This window comes from Macrotis lagotis, chromosome 2 (genome assembly GCF_037893015.1).
Source record: "Macrotis lagotis isolate mMagLag1 chromosome 2, bilby.v1.9.chrom.fasta, whole genome shotgun sequence".
NCBI classification, from domain to species: domain Eukaryota; kingdom Metazoa; phylum Chordata; class Mammalia; order Peramelemorphia; family Peramelidae; genus Macrotis; species Macrotis lagotis.
In genome coordinates, this window is record NC_133659.1 from 322,980,286 (window position 1) to 322,995,124 (window position 14,839).

Sequence of the window (14,839 nt, forward strand, 5' to 3'; positions counted from 1 at the left end):
CTTTGTATCAGCTCCCTTGAGTCTTCCTTCAATACATTTTAAACACTTCGTTTCTTATTATTTGTAAAAAAAAAATGAGTCTTAAACTCTTTTAGGTCTCATAAAGACTCTTCCTTCGGTACTTCCAAACTTTGTGATTCATCAGTGGAAATGGGGGGAGATGCTCCTTAATTAACATCATCTTGGGGCAGCTAGGTGGCACAGTGGATAGAGCACCGGCCCAGGAGTCAGGAGGACCTGAGTTGAAATCTGACCTCATGTATTTAATAATTACCTAGCTGTGTGACCTTGGGCAAGTCACTTAACCCCATTGCCTTAAATAAATAAAATTTTTAAAAAACCCTCTTATCACCCATAAAATGTCACTTCCAACTATCAATATGAAATTGTAATAATATAGGATTTTGTTATAATTATTAGCAGGATAAATAAATATTTATTCATTTAGTATGAAATATAAATAGCTTGCAGCTGTTCAGTCATATCCAACTCTTTATGACCTGGGTGGTCATGCCAACACTATCCTTAGGGAACTCTTGGCAAAGATACTAGAATGCTTTGCCATTTCCATCTCCACTGGATTAAGGCAAACAGGAATAAGTGACTTGCCCAGGGTCTCACAGTTGGTAACTATCCGAGGCAGAACTCAGGTCTTCCTGACTCGAGACCCAATGCTTTATCCACTGAGCCACCACTACCTCCAATATATTTAAATGTAGTGGAATGCATAAAACGTACACAGTTCTTTAAGTTTTGTCAAATAGATTACAATGCTCACACAACTCTGTGAGTGACAGAAAATAAGCAAGGTTATCCATCTCCATTATACTAAAGAGAAAAGAGAAGTCATGCTTCCAGTATGTGGGAGAATTGGAACTCAAGTCCAGGCCTCCTGACTCCAAGTCATTGTCTTTTATTTACATGATAAAATACACCCAACAGGTTTTTTAGTTTTTAAGTTTGTTTTTTTTCCAACGGTCTATCCACAAATGCTTACCAAAAACACTCTTTAGCTTGGACATTGTTGGAGTAACAACTCTATTCTTAGGTTAAAAAAGGAGGAAATATTTAAAACTGAAGTATGATACCAAGTACTTTTTTCATGTTCTAGAATATTCAGAACAAAAGATTACTTCAGGCCAGTGAATGTTGAGAGTGCTGGGTATGTACACAATCATTTTTACTGAGGAAAATTTTGCTGGATGATGGTTTCTATAGTTTCCCATTAAATGCTTATTGCCAAAATTCTTAACACATCTGTCCCATAAGATTTGACTGGGAGGTGTGCAGAGACTTTGGAGTCATCTTTGCTACCTCAGCAGGACTGTGAACTCGGAGAGAAGCTTTCCAGTGTCTAAAGCTGTGTGCTGGAAAAAAGGACAGCTCCGTTTCTCAAGTCTTGCCTTCATTTTGATCAGGTTTGACAAGGCTGAAAATAACCCCTTTTCTCGACGGCTTGCTGCACATGGTTACAGTCATGCTATTTCTCAAGTAGGGCAGACAGTCATTTCATCTTCTCTGTACTGCTGGCCTAAAGCCCAATGCTCTATCTTTTGAGTATAAATCATAAATATGGAATTGGAGAAATGCTTCAAGTCCAAACTCCATAGCCTAAGGAGTAATAACACAATCATACTCTTCACCGCACCTAATTATATCATGAAAATCACCATCGGTGCCAGGAGGGACACCTTACAAATTCACCCAACCCATCCCTTGTTTTCAGGTAAATATTGCATTCAGTTCTAGAGGTTTTCCTTCACTTTGCTATTTTTGTTCCCCAGGCAAATTCAGAGACCTGCATTTTCTCCCTCCAATTTTCCTTCAACAATTCCTTCCTCCCTCTCAATCCCATTTCTTTCCCTAGCCCGACTACAAAATGACAAGCCTGAAGTCACTTGGGAGAACCAGAGAATACCGAGAGTTAAATGAACCACACTTTCTGAGAAGTTCTGCCATATTTAGGAAGGGCCAAAATCCTTCATTCATTCTTTTTTTTGAAAGTGCAGATGCTGGGATTAAGGAGTAAGGTGGGGCTGCCTAAACTGTATCCGAGGCCAGCTGGAAAGGGAGTAAGTTCACTCCAAACCTAGTCCAGAGTTTTCCATGTAGATGGGACTCAACTGGATTGATCCAACATTGAGGAGGCATCTACTATATCCCAGGCACTGTACTAGATCCTGGGGTGGGCACAAAGACAACAAACCCGAGGGTCCTTGTCCTTAAAGAGTGTATAATCTAATATTGAGGCATTGTCTGCTTAATAAATATTTGCTGCTCCATTGGAAGGGCAACGCCACCCACCCTCCTTGCCCCTAGTGGCAGCTGGTCCATCCTATGAACTGGTGCTCCCCTGACAGGCAAGTCCCACAGAAGACCTCAGGGCTTCAACATGCTCTTCATTTCAGATACGATGCCTGGCCTATGAGTGGCCTCAGGACACTGAGTCAGCTGTGCGGACATATGTCCTGTCTTAACTCTCCAGGCTAATGGTGGCAGGGTGCTTCCACTCCTGACTTCCCCCACTTTTCCCCTTCAACCTAGCCACAGGTTTGGACAAGGAGAAGCTAAAAGGGAGGAGGAGTGGTCTCAAAACCCCAGCCTGAAAACCTGAGAATCTGGTGTTCAGGTCTGAATGTCCCATTCTGGGATGGGCCTGACAATGTGGAGCCCAATCAGAGGAGGCTGCAGGCCAGACCCCCACAGACAGGCAGACAACTAACATCCCTCCCCACCTCTCAGTCCCAGCCAAGGCTTCTCCAGGCCCAGCAGCCTCCCTTTTCCTATCGCTTAATGATGCAGAAGAAGGTCACTCAGCCTCCATTCTGCATGTCTCCAAGGGGCCATTTCATGATGTTCAAAACACCCTCCGAAGGGGCATGGGTCACCTCAGCAGACTGGGGGCTCCCCAGGGCTGGAGATCGCCTGGGAGGGACCAGCTGCCCACTTGTGAGGGATCCTGTAGAAAGGCACCTTGGCTCCTTTGAGATGGGTAAGCTCTCAAGGCTGCTGAGAGCCTCAAATGAGAGAGAACACTCACCCAGGAAAGCACTTTACTAACCATGGAGCACTAGATCTATGCTAGCTATTGCTGATATCATCATTATTATAACTGTTATCGGGGAGGCCCTGGGGAGGGATGGGTCACATTCTGCTGAGATGCCAATTCAAACCCTAATGGAAAACCCCAACTGGTCAAGTCCACCAGCCAGCTGGCTGTCTTTTGTAATCCAGGTACCAATCCCATCTAGTCACAAAGTCTTTAATTTCATGTCTCCTATAGCCAGTTCTCTGGCTCCAAGTCTAGGGCTCCTGTGCTGACTGGTGGGACCTGGATTTCTAAAGTTTCTCCCCTTTTCTTGGTTGAGATCACTGTTTGTTACCCAGATAGAATTACTCTGAATTTTACATGTTAATACTTGAGCATATGGTCATGGGAAAGATTCTCACAATGGATTTTTCACAGTACTTTGGCCAGAATTATAACACAGTTTTAAAACCTAATATTGTATATAAAATAATTTCTGCTTAAAACAGGGAATTAAACATTTTATTCAGAAATTCTCTGAATTCACTGGAATATAATTATATTAATAAATACTCAGTAGGAATTCCAAAGACTTTGAAGCTAAAAAAAGCTCCATTTTTTTTTTTACTTCTGAGATCTGTTATATTAGAGAGAATATTAATGTGCTTCTTATGTATCCATAATAAAAAGGGAAATGGCAGTGAAATCCAGTTTTGTTTCATAAAAATGGATATAATTAAAAAAGGATATAAAAGACAAAAGAGATCTGAATATTATGAGACATCATCACACTTAGAAAGCCCAGAACTGATTATTGTCTTTTAGGCATTATTTTGCCCAGAACATAGTCCTTTTGTACCACATTCAACCTATAATAATTTTTGGTTGAATTTGTTAGAAGAATTTTTTATATTGCCTATAATAGATGTCTCCCTCACAGAAAAAACAAACAAATGAACAAACACATGAAGGATTTGTAGACAAAGAGTATAAACAACTGCAGCCTTTGGAGTTAAACATGGAAAATGAAGCAGTGTGGTCTGCTGCTCCTTTGTTGCTCAGGAGATTGCCATTTGACTTTTTTGATGGATAACGAGAAAGGAATAATTATCTTTGTAGTCAGTCAGACTTACTATACTGGCCAAGTTAGAAGTCCTTGAAAAAGACCTTAGGGAGGAGGGCAAACAAATGGATATGAACCAAAAAAAAAAAGAAAATTACAAGCTTTGCTTCTATATACATCTATGAGGGAAGGCCAATGAGGTATGACAGAGTTTGAAATTTCAGATTATGTTTTCAATGCAATAAATTAACTGGTTTTGAGAGGATAATGGAAGATTAGGAAAGGCAAAATCCAGGGTCTAGGAAAATTATGCTGTATTGCTCACAAAGAAAGAAAATATTCCTATGCAAATGAGTAGGCAGGCAAAAAAAGAAAAGTCAAACCAGAATAGAATCACAGGTTTGGAAAGAAACTTCAGAGGTCATTTGGAAGCAGTCCCTCCCTGAAGTCTGAATCCCCACCATAATAGTTCTTAGAAGCTACTTTTTAATGCCTTTTAAAGTGATGGAGAACCCACTACAATGCGTTATTTGAGGGAGTCTGCCTTTCGTGTCTGTCCAGTTGGGGAAAGCATCATGCCCCAGCACCAGATTTGGGGCTCCCTAAGCTGTATAAGTTAATTATTTTCATATAAAAATTGTGTTCTAGTCCAAGATTATCATCTGCTTTAAGTGCAGCAAGCAGTGTCGCAAAAGAAAACTGCTGATAGGAGGGTATATTGGATGAGAATGTACTTCCACAAACCTCCTTCCCACTATCCTACTGGGAAAGCCATTCAAAAAGCATTTCCTATGGAGGGTGAAGTAGAGGTAACTAGGTGACAGGCAAACCCATTATTCTGTCCTTCCTCCAATCTCACTGCTTTGTGAGATGTTGGCCATTATTTGGATAATCTGGAACATCTCCTTAACCCTAGGAGGGTCTTCACACACAAAACAGTCCACACAATAATGACACTGTTCTTGATACAAGAGATAACACACCTTACCCACCACCAGGGTTTGAGTTGCTTTTCAAGGGGAAGGCACACATTTGCCCCAGATCATCCCTCCCTAACTGTAAATTTGTTTTGTTTCTAATCCTAACTCAGAATGAATGGTTTGGAAGTATATGAAGCGTGTAGCCTAGGAACAAGACAAGGAAACTACTGAATACAGGGATTGAATGCCAGATTTTGCCCTTATTGATATTTTGTTTTAAACAGCTGAACCCTGGACTGGCTCTTAGGCCTCCTGGCTGAAACCTCAGAAAAGGTCCTAGAATCAAAGGAGTAGTAAAATGAGGACTGGACTCTAGGGGCCTGAATCATTGAGAGAGAATTACTACAAGGACCTGGGAAGATGCAGGACATGGCTGCAAAGAAGATGGGAGGCACTGTTGCCTCAGAATTACCTGCCAGAATCCTTTCTCCCTTTCATCAGAGCTGTCCACCACTGCCATCTGAGAGAGAGCAGCACCCCACAGGCCCTGAGGCTTCCTTGCCATTGATCCTTCTGGACCCAGGAAAAGAACCCTACCTAGGACTGGGAGGGAAATGGAAAGACCAGAAAATGGCCTCCCTGGTGGCATCCTGCCCCCTATGAGCAGTCCCCCCCATAGATGACTTTCTTGACCATCCTTATTAGAGCATTCTAATCCCCTGCTCTGAGTCTCTGAATCTCCCCTCAACTGGTACTTATCCCATCTTCTAGACAACAAGTTCCCTGGCCTTCCTTCCCTTACACAACTGATTCAGAAGGGCAACAATTCCTCTTCCTGCTCCTCCTCCTCCCCACAACTCTGATGCCCACCCTCCCCACCAAATACTATCCCATCTCCAAGGTCAGCATACTCTAGCAATAACAAATTCTCCTTCCTGCTAGATTTCAATTTAAGGATCTGGTCAAAGGTTGGATGAACAAGCAAAATACAACATTCTAGACAGCAGTCACTGTTCAGATCCCCAGTGTCTAACATTGTTTTTCCCTAGGTTGGATAGGGTGACTTCCTCTCCTAATTAATGCATCTTCTCCACAATGTCTTTGTGGATTTTTCTGGGCCACTGAAATAGAAAATGGTCGCACCAGAAACACACTGCCAGCCCTTGTGAGAGGTAGGATATGAACGTAGGTCTCTCTGACTCCAAGGTTGGCTCTCTGGCCATTAAGATCAGACGACTCTCAGAGGCTCTTGGTTTGCTCTGGATCCCCTATTAATACCCTCTTTCTCCCCATCCCCCAAACTCTCCAATCATATCAGAACTCATGTTGAAAATTATCCTGTTCCTCCGAGGGTCTTTTAAAACTGTAGGGTCCAGACAACTAATAGAGAAAGTACTCACTTTGATATCTCGGGCCTGAGTTTCAAATCAACCCACTATGGTGATCCCACATTCACTGGCATAATGGTACCATCTTGGTGCCAAGCAATTAGGAGCTTTCTCAAACCATTGGAAAATGTGTTATGTCTTTGTGTGTGTGTGTGTGTGTGTGTGTGTGTGTGTGTGTGTGTGTGTGTGAATGAGACTATATTTCATGGGATACAAATGGATATTTTTACAATGAAAATGTAAAATGAAGTGTACCAAGTACATGGGAATTTGCCAGTTTTAGGGTCTGAAATAAAATGCCACCTTTTGGTCAGCTTCCTGCTCCTTCCTTTACCACCTAACCCCTATAAGTGGAAGTTAAGGAGATACTTCTGCTCCAAGCCAGAAGAAGCCCAGCAGCATGAGTTAAGGGTTTTGTGTGTTTGTGTGTGTGTGTGTGTGTGTGTTTTGTTAGAAATATTACAAGAAAAACCGTATAGTTTCAATAGATCTTTTATATATGATTAAAGAGTTGTGGAGTTTGGGGGGGGTTAAGTAATATTAATAATAATAATAATATGAAAGAAGGGAATTTCAAGTTTAGCAAAAAAATATTCAAGTTTAGCAAAAACATAAGAACATACACTTGGCTTTGCAACGTGGCTAGGGTGTCTGGTGCTAAGAGTCACATCTAAGGTTTTTCTGATAGAACAGAGGTTGCACACAAAGCAACAGAGCAAAATCAGGAGAGAGTGAGCTGTGTGTTTAGAAGGACTGTCTGCACTGGGACACACAGCGGTTTTCCCAGCATCAGACATGGGTTTGGCTGATTGGAGGCCCTCAACAAAGCAGCCACTTCAGAAAAGACTGGACTGAAAGAGATGAAGATTTTGAGCATTTAATCAAAAACCCACAAGTGTGGAGGAGGGCCACCCAAGCCTAGGAGACAGACTAGTCTCAACTTCACCCTTCTCACACCCTCATTAAGTAGGCATTTGATGCAATGGTAGGCAGAGGGGTCAGTAGTGATTCACATTTTCTAGAATTAGATTCTATTTTTTATAACAACATTCAAGTCTGAAATTTTCCTTTTTCAGATACTTTGAAATTTGATCCTCCATGCCCTCAAAATTGGGTCCCTTCTAGCATGAATCTCCTTTGTATATACCTGATCCTGTTTAGCTATTATTAACAATTTTGTTTTCCTTAGCATCACTTCTACTTCTTCATGTGGCACAAAAGGTCTATGACTTCATGGTCCAAATGTGGTGACGTAATTCATGTTAATGATGGGGGAAAAATGTGTTCAGATTCTTTTCATTTTTCTCATGTCTTTCTTTTCCTACCCTAATCCTTAAATACCCTTGGAATGACCTTTTCATTAGGTCCTTTGCAAAATTCTTTTTTAAAAATGTGCATTTCTCTATTGTATGAGCCAAGATCAAGAACCTTCCAGCACACAAGCCCATGCATATTTTCCATGAGTTTACACCAGAGTTGGTCTGAGCCCTCCTATCAATCGGTCCAGCACCCCACCCCCACCCCAGCAAGGGTTTGCTTGAGGCAGTTTCTAGGCTCTTCCCTTCTCTCTGTTGTGGCAACTGATGTACAATGGGAAATCTTGGGAAATAATAAGTGACATCTGTTCTTTTATCCGTTTTCTGGCATCAAGTTGTTTAAATGGACTGGCTTGGAGCTGCCTCAATTACTTACCACATATTCTCATTTTGACTCTTTCTTCTAGTCTTAATTTGATAGATATTTAATAAATGCTGATTAGGGACACTGCTAGGTGCGGGAGTTTGAAATTGATTTTTATCTTTGTTCTACCAAGTCAGTTTTTTTTACATATATACATATATATATATATATTTATATATATATATATATAGTTGTTTGCATTTAGTTTGTTTCATAAATGATTTTCATACTGGCAACCAGTCACTCCAATACTATCTTATTTATGTATATATATATATATATATACATATATGTTTATAGATACATACATGAGAGTTAGTGCACTTGCTTGTTTGCTTCATAAATCATTTTCACATTGGCTACCAGTCACCCCCACACTATCCTATTTATGCATATATGTGTAAAATATACACATATGTTTATAGATACATATAAAGTTCATTTGCTTGCCTGTTTTAACTCATAAATTATTTTCACATTGGCATCCAGTCACTCCAATACTATCCAGTCCCATAAACACACATTTTCATGATGTTGTGTGGCAATCACTGGATCCAGCATCCCCCCCCCCCCTTCTTCCTGGCACAGAGATGGGAAGTTTCTAGGGCTTCTAAGCCTGTAGACCACCTGGTTCTCATTTGTGAGTCAACATTTCCTAGCATTCTCTACTATGTCAACTTTTGCCTTAAAGTCACTGAATATTAAAATAAAAATATTGAGAGCAGCTCTTTTTGTAGTGGCAAAGAGTTGGAAATTGAGGGTATGGCTGAGAATTGGGCAATGGCTGAGCAAACTGTATAGTATCTGAATGTGATGGAGTTCTATTACTCTGTTGGGGATAATAAGTGGACTTTATACCAAATTAAGATTGAAATGGGCACGGGATTTAGACATAAAGGGTGACACCATAAGCCAGTTAGGAGAATAAGGAACAGCCTGTCTCTTGGATCCAAGGAATGGAGAGAAGTTTATGACCAAACAAGAGATAGAGAACACAATTAGTTGTAAAATGGTTAATTCTGACTACATTAGAAAAAAGTTTTTACACAAACAAAACCAATGCAACCAAGATTAGAAGATATGCTGAAAATGGGAAACATTTTCACAGCTAGTGTTTCTGATAAAGGACTTATTTCTAAAATATAAAGAGAACTGAGTTAAATTTATAAGATCATTCTCTATTTGATAAATGGTCAAAGGTCATGAACAATAAATTTTCAGGTGAAGAAATCAAAACTATCTATACTCATATGAAAAAATGCTCCAAATTGTTATTGATTAGAGAAATGCAAATTAAAACAACTCTAAGGTACTACTCCTCATACCTACCAGATTAGCTAAAATGATTAAAAAAGAAAACGATCAATGTTGGAGGGGAAGTGGGAAAACTGGGACACTAATACAATGTTGATGGAGCTGTGGACTGATTCACTCATTCTGGAGACCAAAATGGAACTATGCCCAGAGGGCAATCAAACTGTGCCTACCCTTTGATCCAGCAATACCACTACTATATCCCAAAGAGATTAAAAAAAAAGAAAGAGACTCACAAAAAGATCCAGCACCTCTTTTTATGGTGACAAAGTACTGGAAATTGAGGGGATGCCTACCAATTGGGGAATGGTTGAACAAACCCAGGTATCTAAATGTGGTGGAGCTCTACTATTCTAGAAGAATCATGAGCAATCCAACTTTAGAAAAGACTTGGAAAGACTTGTATGAATTGATGCTGAGTGAACTGAGCAGAACTGGGAGATCACTGGACACATTAATAGAAACATTGTGAGATAATTAACTGTGATGGATGCAATTCCCTGTTAAGGACAATGCCATCCACATCCAGAAAAAAAATCCATTATGGATTCTGAACGCAGAGCAAAATAAACTTTTTTTGAAACTTCTTTTATGATTGTTTTCCTTTCTTTCTCTCTTATTGAGTTCTCTTTCTTTGTTCTAATTCTTCTTTCTCAATGTGACTAATATCAATCAATAAAAATGGAAATAACGGGCAGTTGGGTGATGCAGTGGACAGAGCCCTGGCCTTGTAGTCAGGAGGACAGGACTTCGAATACAGCCTCAAGACACTTGACACTACTAGCTCTGTCACTTGGGCAAGTCACTTCACCCTCACTGTCTCACATCCAAGGCCATCTCTAGTCATCCTGATTCACATCTAGCTACTAGATCCATATGGTTCCAGAGGAGAAAATGAGGCCAGTGACTTAGTACGGTCCCCCTCTCAGTCACATCCAATCCACATGTTTGTCATGGCATCACCATGGTCTTTTATGAGAATGAAGGACAAACATCAACATCAATATGGAAATATGTTAAACACAATTATATTTGTATAATTTCTATCAGATTGTTCAGGGTCATAGGGAAGAGGGAGGAAAAAGGATAGTAGAAAAATGGGGAATTAAAAGCTTGCAAAAGGATGAACGTTGAAAACTATCTTTGCATGTAATTTGAAAAAATAAAATAACATAAAAAAAAAGAAATGAGGAAATCAGTGAACTGTACAAGGATTCTGAGTTCTGTATGAATTTGTGGATCTTTGTCCCTGACATCTGTTTACTCCTAAAATGACCCTGATGTCCTTTCTAGCTTCATATTTAGTGTTTTCTTAATAAAAGCTTTAGAATTCACTTGGACTAAACCCAGAACAAGGCAGGGTCAGCCACCTATTTCATCAAGAGACTCTGTAGGGTGATGAGGGGCAGCTGGGTGCCAGCCTGGAGAGGAGCTCCAATCAAGTTCAAAGGTCTGGACTCAAATTCCAGCATCACTATTAAGTAGCTACATAATCTCAAGCAAGGCATTTTACCTTTCTCTGTATTTTTACATTTTACCTTCCTCAGTTGTAAAATGGGGGTAATACTATTTATACTCTTACAGTTGCATGCCAGATAAAGTATTTTGAAAGTAAGGGCTTATATCAGTGTGAATAATTACTGTTATTATAACTTTATCCTCTGAGAGGAAACTGTGAAACTTAGTTTTAAAAGGTATAAATGTCATTGAATAATAGATTCAGAGCCATAAGGGACCTCAGAAGTCACTGAGTCCATTCTACTCATTTTGCAGATTAGGAAATTGAGGCAAGAGCTGAGACATGGTTTGCCTGAGACAACACAATTGTCCATTGTCTAAGGTGGCAGCTTGGATCTTCTTGACTTGTGGGATCAGTGGCCTCCACTCTTCCCAGGCTTCCTCTCTCTTGGCCTCCCTTCTTTTCTGCCATGACATCCCAGACCCTTTATTCCCACCCCAGTAAGAAATGGCTGTGAATGGGCATGGCATGCAAATGCATTCTTTCTTGGCTGCTTATACAAAACAAGCAGATCCCTTATTCTTAAAGGAATTTAAATACAAAAACGTTAGAGGTTTCCATTCTTACCTGTAACACAGCAGCAAATAAGAATACAGTGATGAAGATTGCAGTCAGGGAAGTGTGACCACTTTTCATTAAGTGGATGGTATAGAGGAAAATTAAATGTCCAGGAATCACTAAAAGGAGAAGAACTTGGGCAGATTTATTATTGACTCCTGTAACAGAAAATACAAAGGCATTTAAAGTTAAATCAAATTTTGATTAATAATGACCAAAGCTAATGAAATTTTGTACTTCACTATCATTTGAGTAGCACATGCACTTGGATGTCTTCCTCAGCATCATATTCAATCTTTAAAAATCATTTTCAACTGCCATTCCCAGCTCTCTTGCTACTATAAAATTCTCCCCATAAAGCCATTAGATCTCCCCATAAAACTGGAATAGTTGGTTCATGCTTGGATTGATCCAGAAGTCCCTTGTGAAGACAGAGGGAAGGGAAGGTTGGGAGTGACCACCTGAGTCCTGCCCAGTGCTGCAAGTCTCTTATTCACAACATATATCTCTATTTCTGGGGTCTTCTAGCATCAGAGAAGAGACATGGGAAGCCTGGCACACATGCTCTGGACCGGAGTCCTCTGGTGCATCCAAGAACACAATGCTTTCTGACCCCAAGCCTTCCCAGGTCCTTGTTCCAGCATGTCCAATCTCAGTGACAGTATATCTCAGCGATGTGTTCATCACCAGCTATAGTAATCTGTCTTTGTGTCATTCCTTTTTCTGGAGGGGCTAGGTACTATTCCTTCTGGGCATCTGCCCTGCAATACAGCTGACATGCTACCAGCCCAGGTTTGCTTGGCACCCACTGCTCCTTTCTCTATGTGAGTTTTCTCATACTGACCCATGTGCACAGTCTCTCAGAATGGGGGTGGAACAGGATGGGGGGGTTATCCCCAAGTGTTCTATCTCCCCCACTCCCTTTCTATCCTGACAATGGGTCACAAAAAAGTGGTAGCTCTGGCTTTACAATAAGAATGACCATAACAAATATCTATTTATTAGTAAAATACAAAGTTTATATCTACACTTTCTACTTCCTCCAAACAGTACTAGTATGACATTGGATCAGAGGAGTTCATTTGATGCTGCTTGCCTCAAAGCCCCTCAATTCAAAGAGAGGATTCATCCCAAAGCACATACCTGGACCAAAGAAGGTTCGACATGGGTAGTAGCAGCCTTTGGCTTCATCAGGCACCTCACCTGGTTTGCCATGTAAATGGAGGTAGGTAGAAATTCTACTAGCTTGTATAGCTACTAAATTACCACCAATACCTAAAACACAAGAAAGGACAGACACACATGGTTAGGAATACTTCAAACGCAGATAAAGCTTCAAATCTCTGTGAAACCCACCCAGACAAGGTCACAAAAGCAATGGGCTGAGAGTCCAGGGCTTTTGGTTTGGGTCCTGTGTGACTTTGGGTGGAGGGGTGGTAATTTAGTCTCACTTTCTTCACATAGCTATTGAATTTATCTGAGATTTCTAACTATCAGATATCCAACTGAGTTGTTTCTTGTAAATTGGATGTGTTCCTTTACACAGCCTTCAAACCAAACCTAAGAATTCATTGTATGCAACCGATATGCAAAGGTTCAAAAAAGAGAAAGATGAAGTTTCTCCAAAACCCTTGTCATCTTAGACTCTGAAAGATTTGAGGGCAAGGTTATTGTCGGTGGATTTTGTGTTTGTGTTGTATGAGAATGCTGCAGGTTGAAAATTGAATTTTCATTTTGAAACTAGTTACTAGTCAACCTTCCCATGCCCTCTGGTAGTTAGGGTCCAGAGGAGAGCTGAAGGCTGGTTCTAAGGGGGGAAGGGGCAGGGGATCCATCATTTGCAAAGTGGGAAACATACCTATTAGAGCCAGTCATGGAGCTTCATCACCCCCCACACACTCTACCTTCTCCCTCCACTGTGCAAGCTCACACCTGACCTCCCCTTCCGAGCCAGACACTGGCTCCTCAAAGGAGATATAACCTAACCAATACCCAGATACTCAAAGCAGAGGCTGCCCAGGCCTCTCTCCCAGCATGCCCAGCTCTTTTGCATACCACCACATGGCTGGGAAGGTGTCCCCCCAAGGCCTCTGTCCTCTGAGGCAATCACAGGAAAATAAAAACCACTCTTTTTTTTTTCCTTTGGGGGGGTAGTTTCCCAATATGGGCAGGGGAAGGCAGGTTAGGGTCAGCTTATATGATCTCCTGATACCACTTTTTAGTCAAATCCCTCCTCTCTCCCAAACATTCTGATACAGGGAGAACACACAGTCAGGTTCACACCTTCATTGGCAGCATCCTCATGGCTCTCCCTCATCCCATATATTCCATCCTTTGCCAAGTCTCTGCCTTCACAATATTTTCTAAGGCTCCTTGCCTCAACTTGCTTCCCCAATCCATTGTCTGTACAACTGCCAAAGGGATTTTTTCTAAAGCAGAGTCAACCCTGTCACACTCATTTCATTTTTCTCCTGCTTTTAAAATTGCTATTCTTTATGTAAGCTTTATAGTATACATGGTTATTGGTATAATAGCACAATATATAATTTAAAAGTAAATATACATATAGTGAGGGAATGTTCAAAATGTTTTAATCACTACCATGTGATGAAAAAAGTAGGGAGACTTCTGGACTAGATAGTAAGTTGATATAGAATCATGAACACCATGAAGTCAGACTGGAAGGCCAAGAAGACTATATAAATTCATGAATTTATCAAGCATTTATTAAATATTAGTAGAAAAATAAGACAGTCTTACTCCAGAGAGAAGCTCATGTTCTAAGGGCAGAGTCCCCAGACATGGAAGGCTTCAGTTCTAAGTCCGATGGAAAGGTCCTGGGTCCTTTTGGTGGAGCAGGAAAGCAGATGCAAAAAGAATTCTATTAAGTTCTCAGGCTGACCTATTTGACTGCACCAGGGACTTTGGAGACCATGTTTAATAAATACTACATAAATAAATCAATAAATAGACCCTACAGGAGGAGTTGCCAGCTTGCATTTCCATAGGCTGGAAGTATTGCTATTCCAGGGGTTCTTGGTTCAAAGTCCTGAGGTGTCTCCAACAAGGCCCAAGGGGACATCATGGTCAAGTGGTGGTGGTGGGTCACCTTGCCCTGCTCATCCTGCCTCCTGTCTTCCCCTCACTTTTCCTGCTGCTTCAGCTGGGCTGGCCTGCCTGCCCTGTGACTGGCCATTGGCTGGTAGTTGGTGGACTTGACTGATGTCTTCACAGGACTCATTTTTCCAGACAATGGCCATATAGCAGGTGCTGACCACTGCCAGGACTCCTGTGCTTAGTGAGCAAAATATGGGGGGGTGGGGAGTAGGTGCAAATGCACCAAGTAGATGAGGGCAGGACCAAAATCAG

At 41.0% G+C, this 14,839-nt stretch overlaps 1 protein-coding gene across 3 annotated transcripts in view; it reads right to left on the reverse strand.

Moving 5' to 3' along the window:
• SLC41A2 (solute carrier family 41 member 2) overlaps positions 1-14,839 on the reverse strand; it is a 123,857-nt gene that overhangs the window by 12,565 nt on the left and 96,453 nt on the right. For all 3 annotated transcript variants that reach the window (XM_074226751.1, XM_074226752.1, XM_074226753.1), the window contains exons 9-10: positions 12,614-12,745; positions 11,480-11,628 (exon numbers count right to left, since the gene is read on the reverse strand). In XM_074226751.1, the coding sequence (XP_074082852.1) occupies positions 11,480-11,628; positions 12,614-12,745 (281 nt within the window). The remainder of the gene's footprint in view (positions 1-11,479; positions 11,629-12,613; positions 12,746-14,839) is intronic.